General features: G+C 42.4%; 1 protein-coding gene across 1 annotated transcript; it reads right to left on the bottom strand.

Moving 5' to 3' along the window:
* Positions 1–226: 226 nt before the first annotated feature.
* Positions 227–1,971, bottom strand: FTMT (ferritin mitochondrial). Its single transcript, XM_040444315.1, has one exon. The coding sequence runs from the start codon at positions 1,644–1,646 to the stop codon at positions 906–908; it is 741 nt and encodes a 246-aa protein (XP_040300249.1). The 5' UTR covers positions 1,647–1,971; the 3' UTR covers positions 227–905.
* Positions 1,972–15,780: the final 13,809 nt, after the last annotated feature.

Raw genomic sequence — 15,780 nt, 5'->3', positions numbered from 1 at the left:
GTCATGATTTGTGGTTCATGGGTTCGAATCTGGTGTGGGGCTCTGTGCTGACAGCTCAGAGCCTAGAGTCAGCTTCGGATTCTGGGTCTCCCTCTCCCTCTGCCCCTCTGCTGTTCTCACTCTATCTCGCTCTCTCTCTCAAAAATAAATAAACATTAAAAAAAATTAAAACACCTACAAATTAGCAGAGATTGGATAGGTTTGGGAAAACACTGAGCTAAACAAAAATAATCCAAGATGTTTTTAATTCTCAGACTTCCCAGAGCCCTTAAAATGTTCATATGTGTCATAACTTCCTAAGGCTAGTATCGACACTTTGTGTAGCTTTCCTTGAATTTGATCACAAAATCCTTTAGAAACAGATCATCTCCAGACATTATTTTTTTCTTGGAAAATACCGGGAAAGGGTAAACGTTGTCACAGAATTTTTCATGTATGGTTTTCACAGTACTTTATAGTACTATATATATTCTTCAACTTGTTATAGTTGTTTGTATGTTTATCTTACACATCTTCCCAATTTTAGCCTTTAGCATAAAGTCTTGAAAATAACAGGCACTTGTTCAGTAGAAAATCACAGAATTTTAGTGAAGGCTCATGGTCTGGAATAATATTTGGTAACTGGAGAAAGTTTGTATCTACTTTTCAGTAGCTGTTTCCCAGTCTTTTTTTATACCATAGTATCCTGGGCTACTTTACAGGCTAGAAAAATTATCTTGATGTTGGACAGGAAGAAAAAAAAGCCCTTGTTAACTGGAGGCTAAATACATTTTCTGCACAAGTCACTTGATTGGGACAGTTTAACAGGATATAAAGGTGGAGGTGCATTTTAAGGGCAAGAAAGCAGGAGTCAGCTGACTCTGGGTCTTGACACACCATGGGCAGCAAGGAAGGCAGCCTGTGGCTTAGTTGTGATCGGTTTCATTTCCAAGGGTGTGCTTGTCAAAGAGGTACTCTGCAAGGCCAGAAGCCGGGGCCCCCATCTTAACCAAGTTTTGCACGTGGTCACCTAGTTCTTTGATCGATTTCACCTGTTCATTCAAATAGTGAGTTTCCAGGAAGTCGCACAAATGGGGGTCACCTTTGTCTGAGGCCAGAGTGTGCAATTCGAGCAACGACTGGTTCACATTCTTTTCCAAGAGCAGCGCACACTCCATGGCATTCAGCCCGCTCTCCCAGTCGTCCAGGTCAGGTTTCTTGATGTCCTGCAGGCAGATCCGGCCTCCCCGCTGGTTCTGCAGCCTCATCAGCTTCTCAGCGTGCTGGGTCTCCTCCCGAGACTGACGAAGGAAATATCTGGCGAAGTTGTTCAGGGCCACGTCATCTCGGGAGAAGTAATAGGCCATAGACAAGTACACATAGGACGCATAGAGCTCCAGGTTGATCTGGCGGTTGATGGCGGCCTCGGAGTCCGGGTGGAAGTTCTGCCGCAGCCGGGAGGGGGCGGAGGTGGGGGCGGAGGTGGGCCCGGCAGGGTCCCGGGAGGAGGTGGCTGCGGCCAGCGGGCGGCGGGGGGCGGCGGGCTGGGGACCCGAGGGGCGCCAGGAGACCCAGGGCGGCCGGAGCGCGAAGCCTCGGCGCGCGCTGCGCAGGGACACCAGCGAACTGCTGATCTGCTTAGAGAGGAGCAAGAAACAGGGCGGCATGGTTCCCCTTCTTTAGAAGTCTGGAAACTGAGGCCCAGGCGGCTCACCGCGCGGTCGGGCACCAGTGGCTTCAGAGGCTTCACGGGCTTCTGCATCAGAACGCAGCCCTAGGCGATGGCGACTGCGTCACACACACACACACACACGCACGCCTTCGCTTCGAGAGGCACCGAGTTCCAGGCGGAGGGCGGCGGGGGCGCGCGCGCCTGTCGCGGTTGGGCGCAGACGGATAATCCTGACAACTCCATTTAACGAAACATTGCCCCATTTCTGCCCTTGGGCGTTTGTAACTTATTTCATCTAAGTTAAAAGTGCTGTTAAAAAAAAAAAAAAAAAAAGAAAGAAAGAAAAGCAGGCACTAGGACTAGCAAAAGAAAGCACAAGCCCAGTATACTTGCCCTCCCTTTGTGACCTCTTTCTGTGGGAATACCAAGGCCTGGGGGAGGCAGGGCAGCGACATAGAGGAAAACAAAAGTCACCAGACGTTTATCTGGGCGCGGGGGTCCACAGCCAAATTGGGTCTTTATAAATTGACTTTCTGGTTATCTTAACAAATGTAGGTATGGAAATAATTGCCAGAGTAGTATATAGGCACATTTCCAAGGGTCTGTAAGAAGACAGTGCCTTCTTTTAAAATGACATTTTATTTTGGGGGCGTCTGGGTAGCTCAGTGGGTTAAGCGTGGAACTTAGGCTCAGGTCAGGAGCTCACGGTTTGTGGGTTCCAGCCCCAGACAGATCAGGCTCTGTGCTGACAGCTAGGAGCCTGGAGCCTGCTTCAGATTCTGCGTCTCCGTCTGTCTCTGCTCCTCCCCTGCTCAGCTCTCTCTCTCAAAAATAAATAAACATTAAAAGTAATAAATAAAAAACAATAAAAACTTATAAAAGAATAAAAAGATTTTATTTTTAAATGTAAAATTTATCTTTACTGCAAAGAAAAATAGGATACTGTAGAAAAGTAGGAGGAATAAATAAACTAGCTCTAAACTTGATGTTATTTTCCTGTCTTTTGTTAATGCAGATACATACACTTGTGGTGAGCATAGCAAAGCTGTAGAGAAGTTGAATCACTATGTTGTACATCTGAAACTGATGTAACATTGTGTCTCAACTAAAATAAAAAATAACTAAATTAAAAATAAAAAGGACAATTAAAAATTCAATTTATTTATTTCTTTAAGTATAATGTATTGTCAAGTTAGCTAACATACAGTGCATACAGTGTGCTTTTGGCTTCAGGAGTAGATTCCCATGATTCATCACTTATATATAACAGCCAGTGTCCATCCCAACAAGTGCCCTCCTCAATGCCCACCACCCATTTTCGCCTCTCCTCAACCCCCCCAATCAACCCTCAGTTTGTTCTCTGTATTTAAAAATCTCTAATGTTTTGCCTCCCTCTCTGTTTATAACTATTAAAAAAAATTACATTTAAACTGGTATTTGGTTTTAAAAGAATATCTGTAATTGTAGTGTATTGAGAAAATGAGTATTAACTCAGAGAAGAAAATTCCGAAAATTCCTAATCTTTCTCTCCCAGAAAAAAACCATCGTTAAAATGTTGATAGTAATTCTCACAGATTAAAAGAAGAACATTAGGAGTGCCTGGGTGGCTCAGTCCACTAAGCAATGGACTTTGGCTCAGATCATGATCTCATGATTTGTGAGTTCCAGCCCTGCATCAGGCTCTGTGCTGACAGCTCAGAGCCTGGAGCCTGCTTCAGATTCTGTGTCTGCCTCTCTCTCTGTTCCTCCCCTACTCATTCTCTCTCTCTCCCTCTCTCTAAACACTAAATAAACATTAAAAAAAAGAGGAACATTAAAAATATCATAGAAACAAAACAACCAACATGTACATTTTTAACAGTTTTAAAGAGATAGGATTGACCTAAAATAAACTGCAGATACTTCAAGTGCACAAGTTGATAGGGTTTGACATAGGTATGTCTTTGAAACCATCATCAGAGTCAAGGTAATGAACATACTCATCAACTCCCAAAGTTCTCTCAGGTTTGTTTATATGTATTTTTTTTATTTTTTATTTTTGTTTTTATTTGTTTATTTAAGTAAACTCCACCCCCAACGTGGGGCTTGAATGACCACTAGATCAAGAGTCGCATGTTCTGCCACTGAGCCTGACAAGTACCCCAACTCGTTATGTAATCACTCCCTCCTGCCTCTCTGCCCCACCTCATCCCAGCCATCCACTGGTCTGCTTTTCCTCACTATGTAGGTTAGTTTGCACTTTACAGAATTTCATATAAATAGAACCTGTGTATATACCTTTCTGCCTGGTTTCTATCACTCAGCACAGTGGTTTTGAGATCCATCCATATTGTCATGTGTATTAATAGTTTTTACGGTTGAATCGTATTCCATTGTGTAGAGATACCACAATCTGTTTATTCTGTCACCATCTCATGAATATTCTGCTTGTTTACAGCTTTTGGCTGTTCAAGTAAAGCTATTGTGAATATTCCCGTACAAGTCTTTGTGTAGTTTTATGAGCTTATTTCTCTTGGGTGAATATTTTGCTCGTAATGGGTAGATCATATGGTAAGTGTAGGTTTAACGTTTTAAGGAACTTCCAATTGTTTTTCCAAGTGGTTTTGCCCTTTTAAATGGCCATCAGCACTATGTGAGAGTTCAAGTTCCTTCATATCCTTGCAACCCTTGGTATTGTCATTTATTTCACTTTAAACTTAAAATTTAGCCATTCTAGTAGATGTATACTGGTATGACATTGTATCTTTAATCTGAATTCCCATTTTAATTGATGATGCTGAGTATATTTGGTCATACTTCTTTGCTAACCATATATATATCTTTGGTGAAGTGTATATTCAAAGCTTTTGCCCATTTTACATGTTCAGCCATTTCTTAGGATTGTTTGATGTCTTATGGTTAATATCTGGATCTTTGATATTAGTGCTGCTTATATTCAGGTCTTCTTTCTGTTATCTGTATGTTACCATCTCTGTATTACTTTCCTATATTTCCTTGGGCAAATCACTTTACCTTTCTAGGTCAATTTCCTCAGTTATAAATCCAAGATCCTACTTATTTCCTTTGGGTTACTGAAAGGAATCAATAAAATAATTATGCAGGGTACTTATCACAGTGCTTATCACAGAATAAGAACTCAAAATATTTTTTAACAGTTCTTGTTGCATAGTGTCTATTTAATTATTCAAAATCATTCATTTTCAATTATTCAGTAAGCAGTAATTATTATTACATATGGAAAAACTTACACAGTTTGTAAAGTATGCTTATCCGCATTATATTGTTATCATGTAGGAATAGTGAGGTAGAAATTCTTTTAAAATCTGGACACATCAAATGTGTAGTTTGGTAGGAAGATCCTTGGTCTCAGATGAACTTCTTAAAGTGTACGATAAGTAAAGGTGGACACCTAAGATCTAGCTGCACTTAAACTCTGCTGGCAGAATCTGACTGATATTCACCAAGAAATTTCCCACTAACTTTTGCTTTCCTATATCCATCTTTGCTTGTATTTTCTTCAAAGTTTTGTTTCTCCTAAAATGTAGTTCCCTAAAGAGAGGTTCTGAAAATGATCCTTTAGAGTGGTGTTAAATGCCAACTGCTGCTACCAGTGTTTTAGTAGAAATGATGCTCTTCATATAAATGCTTCTCCCCAAAGTAATAAAAAGCATAGATATAAAATAAATGCAGTACATGAAATGTAATGCAAAACAAGGCCATAAAACACAATACACACTTAAACGTCCTGTGTTAACTTGTCAAAAATGTTTCTTGTTCCCTTACAAAGTTTGTCATGTATTTTGCTAGACTTTGAAAATGCAAGGATTCTTATCTGAGGGACATTTTTATTTCTAGTATTCATAGTAAAATTAATGGTCTTCTACCAAAAGTACACACCTAGATCATGGCCCACCATTCCTCACGAGTCATTTCTTCCTCCATTTTAATGACTTCTTCTCCTCCTTGAACACCTGTCTAAACTTTCCAGATTCTCTGGTGTTGCCTCTACTTCCCCACCTTGCTGTCTTCTCCTCTTTTACTTCCTCATTAAATCCATTTCATCTTTTTAGGTCCCATCAAATATGTTACTTTCTCTGTAAGGTCTCAGATAACTTCGTTTGGAATTAATCACTACTTTGTTGTTGTTGTTGAAGACTGTTTATGCTGAGAGTATATCATATCATATGGTTGTATATGGGCATGCACATGTGCATGCTTGTATGTATGTTGATGTGTGTGTGTGTGTGTGTGTGTGTGTGTGTGTCCTTAAGGGCACAGCTTCTCATCCTCCTCATTTTTTTTTATTGTAGTTGACACATAATGTTATGTTAGTTTCAGGTGCACAGCATTCCATAAGTCTATAAATTGTGCTATGATCACAAGTGTAGCTACCTTCTGTTACCATACAACACCATTACAATATTACAATACAATTACTGTATTCCCTGTGATGTACTTTTCATTCCCATGACTTACTCATTCCATAATTGGTAGCCTATGCCTCCCACTTTCCTTCACCCATTTTGCCCACCCCCCCCTCCTGCCTTCTGGCTACCCATCCTACTCAGTTTTAAATTTTTAGTCTTGGCACAATGCTTCTATCCCCCAGAAGAATGGGGATAGGGATTTTTATTTCCTATGGCATATCAGCTTGCCTAGCATGTGTTTGTCAAGTATATTGAGAGATAGCTTCACTTTAAGTTATTAGAAAAGCTCTGTACTTTGCTGATTTCAGCCTTTAAAGGAATAACAATATCTTCTATTTTCTTCTTTATAGATGTATTGGGTAAAGTATTTGTATTATATGTGAAAATGCTTTGCCACTTGGAGATTTAGGAACTATATGAAAGTGGATTGTAATTCACTGAATCGTGTTTTGGTATTTTCTTCAAAGCATTTGATTTTAAATACTAAATATTTTTTTAGAATTTACCTACCTTGGGGAGCGCCTGGTGGTTCAGTCTGTTAAGCGTCTGACTTTGGCTCAGATCATGATCTCGCGGTTTGTGAGTTCGAGCCCCGCGTCGGGCTCTGTGCTGACAGCTCAGAGCCTGGAGCCCGCTTTGGATTCTGTGGCTCCTTCTCTCTGCCCCTCCCCCAGTTGTGTTCTGTCTCTCTATGTCTATCAAAATTAAATAAATGTAAAAAAAATAGAATTTACCTGTCTTGGAAAATATTTAAACATCACTCTATCGTTTTACGTTAATAGATGGGAGCAGAGTCATAAATAATGAGGAAAAGGAAAAATGAAAAGTAAGTCTACTCCTTTATACTTGTACATACTTGTAGTGAAGACATATTTTCTCCTTTTCTCTTCTTTGTCTCTTTCTCTTTCTTTTCATTCTTTCTTTAATGTTCAAACATGGTTAATCACACAAGCAATTCTTCATCTTTATTACTGATACCGGCCCTTTCAAAATTGCTTGCTGTTAGAAGTCCAAAATGTGACAAATCTAGGGTGGAGACAAGTCCACTGATCACTGGAATATGGATTCTGGATTCTGGATTATGTTCTTGCTGTTAATGGAATATCTGAGGGTTTTGAACAGAGAACAGTAGAGGATTTTGTCTTAGGAAAAGGAAAATGTATTGTGATTCGGTGTATTATCACAAGGAAATCTCTGAAAATTCTAAAGGGAGTGGTTGCACTCAGCTGCAGAACACATTCTTGCCTCACTCTCAGATCTATTCAAAACTGGGAAATCTCCCAGGTCACTCGATAAATGAGTCAGAACTGCAGTGCAAGCTGCCTCTAAAACTAGAAGAGGTCTAGCAAACTCTGTTTTAATTCATTTCATTTGTTAATTTTTTTCCTCTGTGGTCAGAGGCACAAGGTACAGTAACTCCTACTTTATCTTCAGGAGGTGTCTGGGATACCTCAGACCATTATACTCCTAGAACTGTATGAACATCTTAGCTCCTGGGCTTCTAAGTATAATCCTTCCATCCCTTAGCAGAGCCAGCATTTCCCTAGTTGCGCCATGCTGAGATTTGGACCTAATTGTTGGTATCGTGGTATACTAGGTGAATAGTATCCCAGTAAAATTCTTGTCCACCCAGGATCTGTGAATAGGCCTTATTCAGAAATAGGGTCTTTGCAGATGTCACCAAGTTAAAGTGAGATCATACTGGATTAAGGTGTATCCTATTTCAGTGATTGGGGTTCTTCCAAGGAGACAAAAAATTAGACAGAGACAGACAAGGAGGAAGTCCATGTGACAAGCAGCTCAGGCTGCTCTCAGACTCCAGGTCAGGGACTTGCAAACTTTTTCTGTACTGAGCCAGAGCAATATTTTAGGCTTGGTGGGGCATAAGGTCTCTTTGGTATCTATTCAACTCTGCTATTATGGTGTACTATAAGCAGTCATAGAGTACATGTAATGAATAAGTGTGGTCGTGTTCTAGTTAAACTTTATTTACAAAGATAGTAGTGGATCAAACTTGGCCCAAAGAGTTTGCTGACTCCTGCTCTGGAGAGGAGGACCTCTTTATACGCTGCCATGGAGCATTTCTGATATTCACTTCATTACTCTGGTAATTAACTCAGCCAAGTCTGCCATTCTCTCTTTTTCTCTCTCTCTCTCTTTTTTAAGCCTTATTTATCTTGAGAGAGAGAGAGAGAGAGAGAGAGAGAGAGAGACAAAGAGAGCAAGTGAGGGCACTCACATGAGTGGGGGAGGGGCAGAGAGACAATCTCAAGCAGGCTCCACACTGTCCCCATAGAGCCTAACACAGGGCTCGAACCCAGGAACTGTGAGATCATGACCTGAGCCATAATCAAGGGTCCAACATTTAACTGAATGAGCCACCGATGCGCCCCTGTCATTTTCTCTTTTTTACGCATCAGCGGTGCTCAGTCAAACCCAGTCAATTGCACATTTCCACCACAGCCCTGACCCAAGAGAGACACTGCACACACAAGGGCATCTCCTTCCATCTGTGTCTGTCCCAGTTCTGTAAGTGGAAATCTTAGTAACTGCAATGCTGGAACACCCCAGGAACTATCACCCTCCACTCACCACCAGTATTGCGGGACGTAGGTGTGGGGTGCGTGTTGTTACTTGTCCAGCCAGTGATCAGTTCCTGAAACTCATCTTAGATTTGCCTCTTAGAAACATTTCCAATAAAACCTTTTTTAGGTTGGCTTCCTAAGCAAACTTCCAGCAAATGTCTCATTTGCAAGTGATTTATCAAGGAAATGCCGCCAGGAGAAACCAGTAAGGAAGTAGAAGAAGTGTAAAGGGGGAAACAATAAAAGGGTGTGATTCAGCAAAATTGAGAACAGAAAAGGCTAGCTTCAAAGGCCTGTGCAAACGGGTAGCGTCCTGAACTGAGTCAAGCCCTGGGCTTGGTTTAATGCTTTGCTGCCGCCGCGGTCTTGAAAGTCATTAAGAATCTGACTTCTGAACCTGTATCTTTTAAGAGCAGTCGGTTGTGGTGTGTGTGTGTTGGTGGGGTGGGGGGGGGGGGAGCACAATGGAGTGCACAGGTGAGCAAACACATGTAATTTGTGTGTTTCTCATCCCTTGCGTCCCTGTTCACAGATAGCGCTTACAATGCTCCCTGAATGTTGAATTTTGGTGAAGCCATAAGGAGTAGGAGATAAGCATCACTGAAAGCAAGTTGGAGGTAGAGGTGTTGAATCTGTGACCAAGGAAGCTGGGGTGCCCATTTGCTTTTCAAGCTGCCCTTTGCTTTTGAAACAGAATGTGCGGGGAATGCAGAAAGAAGTCCCTGACATTCCAAGGAACAAACAGGAAGGACTAAGGAAACTTACTAGATCTTTTCTTGCTAGTGTCAGACTTCACTGTCTTAGCAAGTCATTTATGCTAAAAATGGTGACACGGATGGAATCTAGGAAGTAAACTAACCCATAGTTCATTTTCCTTTTGGTCCTTCCTTTATCAGTAAGCTAAAGATGGAGTGTTAATAGAACGTGTGCCCATTCAAAAAACGAAATAAAAACAATTCAGTTACTTTTGTGTAGCATTTCCCCTGTTCTGGTAACAATGAAATACCTATGCATGTACAAGCCACAAAATATGAATTGTGTAATTTCAGTGACTTTTTATATCAATAAATTGCTCTTATATTTATACTTAAAGCAGGCATTGCACAATCTAAAATCTAAACGTGAACAGTGAAACTGAGGCTTACAGTGTAAGATGTTAAGCATTTTTCTTTCTTAAAATGACATTAAATAGAAGGTCAAAATGCCATGACAAGTCAAGAGAGACCACAGAGGAGATTAAAACGTTTTATTATTTAGTGCCTTTAATATCACTTTCCCCTGCATTTTCATCAAGATGGGCTACCATTTTCACTGGGCCCTGAATATGGGATAACTTGAACTGATCCCACAGGGGACCTCTGGATCCCCTGGAGGATAGGCATGCCTCAGAAATGGAGCTGGGACAAGGAGCTTGGCTTTTATAGCCCTGCACCAGCCAGTCACAGCCTATGAGGCCTGCCCTAGGGAGATGTACACACTCAAGTTCTCTGCTTGTCTGCATGTCCTGGAAAAGCAGTTCCGGTCCTGACCATCATCTTCCTACCAGTGTTACAGATTCTCTTGTTAGAAGGAGCACACAGAAGGTTGGGTCAGGGCAGAGGGCACACACATGGTGAAAGGTTTCCAAGGGGATCTTGGGCAGGATCCCAACAACTCCTAACTGGTTGCCTAACCTAATGTCTTATTGTGATCAGACCAGGACCTAGGAGACAATAGATAGAACACTTCAAAATAAGAATAGTTCTAGTTAGTTCAGTACTTCTGGAGCTGATCTCAAGAGGAGTGGCTGGCTATCAGAACCCAGGTGACAGTGAACTGTTCTGAGAGCAACCTGAAAAGGAGCAATGACACCTGGTGGAAGGACATGGCCAATCTCAGGGAAGGAACCTTGAAGGGAAGAATCCAGGGGAATGATTATATGACCTCATTCTCTGCCTTCCTTTGGGTCTTTTGCTAGGGCTCTGCATAGGTTGACCCTAACAGAAAGTCAGAAGCTAGGGAACTCATTACTGTAGTGCATTCAGACTGACCCCTGGGGAGAGAACAGGGCCAGGAAATTTGCAGGGTGGGTATGTAGAGGCAGACATAGACATCAGACCGTTTTGTGCTCTTCTAATCTCCTGTGCATAGAATAGCCCCAGACAGCTATCTAAAAAGCAAATATGATTAAATTATCCACTTGCGTTGAACCTTCAAGTAGTCCCACATTAAACCACAGCCCTGTAAAATATATTCTCCCGGGCTTCTGTGACTTTTCCTTGCCATTTCCAGCGCTTCTTACTCTCTCTCAGCTCCCAGTATGCTTTAGTCTTTTTATGAACTTTGCTTTAGGCAACAGAAGGTACTATTTGTTCCTTTCCCATAGGCTTCTACATGCTGTGTCCACTACCTGGAACACTGCTCCACTCAGAACTAACCACAGGACAGTGTGGGCAGATGCTTGTCAAACCCTTTCCCCTTCCGCAAGAGATGATGACGACTGGTTAACTGTCTGCCTCTGCTCAGATGTGGAGTACACATCCAGGCCATCTTGCTGGTGGGAAAATTATCCCTGATTGGCAAATTAACATTAATCTTCTCTGAGTATGATGAACTTTGTCTCTGAGCATGCCTTTACTGGGATTTTTGGAAGCTGTGGCATTGTTACAAAAGGTATTTGTTCTTGTGGACATGAGGCTTTTTAGCCAGGGCATCTCTCCTACCCATTTTATGGGGATCTTAACAGGATGCTTGATACTACTGTGCCAATAAACCGTGGTTTCTATTTTAATCCTGACTGGCATGGTGCCAGGCTTGTAGGTATGAATGTTTAGTTCATTCATGAAGGCCCTTTGGTGGTTGCTACAAAGAATGAGCAAATTAACATGGATTTATCTTTTGACACCCCACCCCAGTGCACCTGCTTTTCCACAGCCATGTAGCTGTGTCTAGCACCCCCTCCTTTTGTATCTTTGTCAGCTCACTCACTTCCACTGTTCTCATCATATCTTGGATGGTTCTTAGAGGCCTTCAAGGAGTCCCACGCTCCTCTACTTACCCTGGTGTGGAGATGGACTTCTAATTATTTACTTAGCCTATTACCCCACTAAACTGAAAAATTCTTGTCCATCTTTTTTCACCCTTGTGTATCTAGCATTTAGATGGCACCTGATCCATTGCACCCAAGGAGCACTGTTAATAAAGCTAATTAGGGAGTAAAATTCCTTCACATCCCCAAACTTTGCTGGTTCTAAATAACACTTAAGCAACAAAGATGAGGGGAACTGTAGTCGGTTTAATGGTTTAGCTGCAGTGCATTTAATGGCTTATTTTTTCTATCTCTGCTACTAGTGGAACCCAGTAAACGTATATTAATTTTGAGCCTTATGTTCTTAATGGTTGAATCGACCGTCCTCTTCAATTCAATTTGATTCGATTCAAGGAAATTCTAAATATACGTTTTGAGCAGCTGATGCCAGATGAGTAAGAAGCCCCTCATACTATGAAAAAGTAAAAGACACCTGGATTTTAGGGCCTCTGTGGATTCGAAATCAAGAGGTAGAGCCACACTGAATCATAGAAGGTTGAATCTGACCTCAAACCAAGTACAGGAGGATTATGGTGTGCCTTGCACAGAAGGTCAGCTTGACTGTGGTCTTAAAAGATGTTTGGGATAAGGATTCTGTGCAGAAAACAACAACAACAACAACAACAACAACAACAACAACACCTCCAAAGGTGGGAGGATGGAGTTGAATTTGGAGCAGAGAGGCTGTAGGCAAAACTTTGTTGGTGTTTGTTTGGAGTACGGATAGTATGTGTAATGCACATTAGGACAGAATTGAATAAGGTCAAGGTTTGGAGCCTTCTTTCTAGCTCTAAAGGATTTAATGATTGCATATGTCCTTTCTTGCTGTTATACATTGTAGCCTAAACTTTTATGAAATAATAAAGTGCATAAAGTATACATATGCTGGCCTTTATATATGCTAGAAGTAGCTATTTTCAGTGCTAGAACCCTGGGATGCTGCTTCCACCAAGGATGTGGTTTGCCATCACTACTCAAGTTACATAACAGAGGGTTCTTTCAGTTCATGGGCTGGACTTGGATCAACTGATGGTGATTGACGATCATTGAGTATGTTCTTGGTAATCTCTTCTGCTTGGTATGTTTTATATTTTAGCCCCTTCAATATTAGTTCAGGAGTAAATATGTTTGCAATTATTCTTTATTAAAGAAGCTAAGACACCCCCCAATTTGTGTAAAAAATTTTTGATAATGATTACTTAATTCTGCTATTTTAAGCAATTTCATGATTTAAAACAGGATATAATGATATAGCATTTAAACACAAGCTCTAAACCTTCTCCAGTGATCATAATGAAAAAAAGTAGTAGCCACTGAGTACTCATATATGCTGAGCACTATACAAAGTATTCTAAGAGTATTTGATCACTGAATTTTCACAAAAACATTGTACAGTAAGAATCAGTACGTCCACTTTGTTGGCAAATTCGAAGCTATATGAACACATTTCTCCAGTTTTATACAATTTCAACGGACCTAGGAAAAATGTTTCTAATAATTCCATTTTCAATCAAAGTGGGAGGAATATTTTGAAAGTTAAATAATATGGCACTGCTGTCTTTATTGGCAGGGATTATAGTAGAGAATTTAGAACCAGAAAGGAACATGGAGTTTGTCTATTTTATTTATCTTATTTTACAAATGCAGAAGCTGTATGCTAGAGAGTATTGACACAGTTACAAATTTTGATAGCAACAGGCCAGCCTTTGGACAGTGGTCTTTAAAGTATACTACACCAACCTAATACATGGTGTATTTTCCCAGTAATGATTAGTATATTAGAATGCAGTAAAACTGGGGCACCTGGGTGGCTCAGTCGGTTGAGCATCTGACTCTTGATTTTGGCTCATGTCATGATTCCAGGATCATGGGATTGATCCCCACATGGGGCCTGGGTCAGGCCTACTTGGTGCCCCATACTGAACCCTGAGCATGGAGCCTGCTTGAGATTCTCTCTCTCTCTCCCTCTGCCCCTCTCCTCTGCTTAAACTCTCTTTTTCTCTCTTTCTAAAATAAATGAAAGAAAGAAAGAAAGAAAGAAAGAAGCAAAACCGAGAGATGCTAATGCTTTCTCAATGACAATGGTGGGTTGGCTTTCATTTGCATCAAAGTCACACAATAAAAAAAATTTCTTGGGGCGCCTGGGTGGCGCAGTCGGTTAAGCGTCCGACTTCAGCCAGGTCACGATCTCGCGGTCTGTGAGTTCGAGCCCCGCATCAGGCTCTGGGCTGATGGCTCAGAGCCTGGAGCCTGTTTCCGATTCTGTGTCTCCCTCTCTCTCTGCCCCTCCCCCGTTCATGCTCTGTCTCTCTCTGTCCCAAAAATAAATAAACGTTGGAAAAAAAAAATTAAAAAAAAAAAAATAACAATAAAAAAAATTTCTTGTGAATAAAGACTTGCCTATCGGTAGCTTCGGAAGATGGCGGCGTAGGAGGACGCTGGGCTCACCGCGCATCCTGCTGATCACTTAGATTCCACCTACACCTGACTAAATAACCCAGAAAACCGCCAGAGGATTAGCAGAACGGAGTCGCCGGAGCCAAGCGCAGACGAGAGGCCCACGGAAGAGGGTAGGAAGGGCGGCGAGGCGGTGCGCGCTCCACGGACTGGCGGGAGGGAGCCGGGGCAGAGGGGCGGCTCGCCGGCCAAGCAGAGCCCCCGAGTCTGGCTTGCAAAAAGCGGAGGGGCCTGACGGACTGTGTTCCGACACCAAGCGCGACTTAGCGGCTGGGAGGTCAGAAGTTAACAGCTCTGCTCAGAAAGCGGGAAGGCTGGAGGACAAAGGGAAGGAGAGCTGCTGAGCCCCCGGACGACAGAGCTCAGTTTGGTGGGGAACAAAGGCGCTCGCCAGCGCCATCTTCCCCGCCCATCCCCCAGCCAAAATCCCAAAGAGAACCAGTTCCTGCCAGGGAACTTGCTCGCTCCGCGCAAACACCCAACTCTGCGCTTCTGCGGAGCCAAACCTCCGGCAGCGGATCTGACTCCCTCCTGCTGCCACAGGGCCCCTCCTGAAGTGGCTCACCTAAGGAGAAGCAAGCTAAGCCTGCCCCTCCTGCCCCTGTGCACCTTGCCTACCCACCCCAGCTAAGACGCCAGATCCCCAGCATCACAAGCCTGGCAATGTGCAAGTAGCCCAGACAGGCCACCCCACCCCACAGTGAATCCCGCCCCTAGGAGAGGGGAAGAGAAGGCACGCACCAGTCTGACTGTGGCCCCAGCGGTGGGCTGGGGGCAGACATCAGGTCTGACTGCGGCTCCGCCCACCAACTCCAGTTATACACCACAGCACAGGGCAAGTGCCCTGCAGGTCCTCACCACGCCAGGGACTATCCAAAATGACCAAGCGGAAGAATTCCCCTCAGAAGAATCTCCAGGAAATAACAACAGCTAATGAGCTGATCAAAAAGGATTTAAATAATATAACAGAAAGTGAATTTAGAATAATAGTCATAAAATTAATCGCTGGGCTTGAAAACAGTATAGCTGACAGCAGAGAATCTCTTGCTACAGAGATCAAGGGACTAAGGAACAGTCACGAGGAGCTGAAAAACGCTTTAAACGAAATGCATAACAAAATGGAAACCACCACGGCTCGGATTGAAGAGGCAGAGGAGAGAATAGGTGAACTAGAAGATAAAGTTATGGAAAAAGAGGAAGCTGAGAAAAAGAGAGATAAAAAAATCCAGGAGTATGAGGGGAAAATTAGAGAACTAAGTGATACACTAAAAAGAAATAATATACGCATAATTGGTATCCCAGAGGAGGAAGAGAGAGGGAAAGGTGCTGAAGGGGTACTTGAAGAAATCATAGCTGAGAACTTCCCTGAAGTGGGGAAGGAAAAAGGCATTGAAATCCAAGAGGCACAGAGCACTCCCTTCAGACGTAACTTGAATCGATCTTCTGCACGACATATCATAGTGAAACTGGCAAAATACAAGGATAAAGAGAAAATTCTGAAAGCAGCAAGGGGAAAACGTGCCCTCACATATAAAGGGAGACCTATAAGACTCGTGACTGATCTCTCTTTTGAAACTTGGCAGGCCAGAAAGA

This window comes from Herpailurus yagouaroundi, unplaced genomic scaffold (genome assembly GCF_014898765.1).
Source record: "Herpailurus yagouaroundi ecotype Mexico unplaced genomic scaffold, PumYag 192, whole genome shotgun sequence".
Classification (NCBI taxonomy): Eukaryota; Metazoa; Chordata; class Mammalia; order Carnivora; family Felidae; genus Herpailurus; species Herpailurus yagouaroundi.
This window is presented reverse-complemented; position numbering and strand designations above follow the sequence as displayed.

What these genes read in the sequence shown, in the direction of transcription:
- FTMT (XM_040444315.1), bottom strand. Translation starts at nt 1,646, where the DNA reads ATGCCGCCCTGTTTCTTGCTCCTCTCTAAGCAGATCAGCAGTTCGCTG.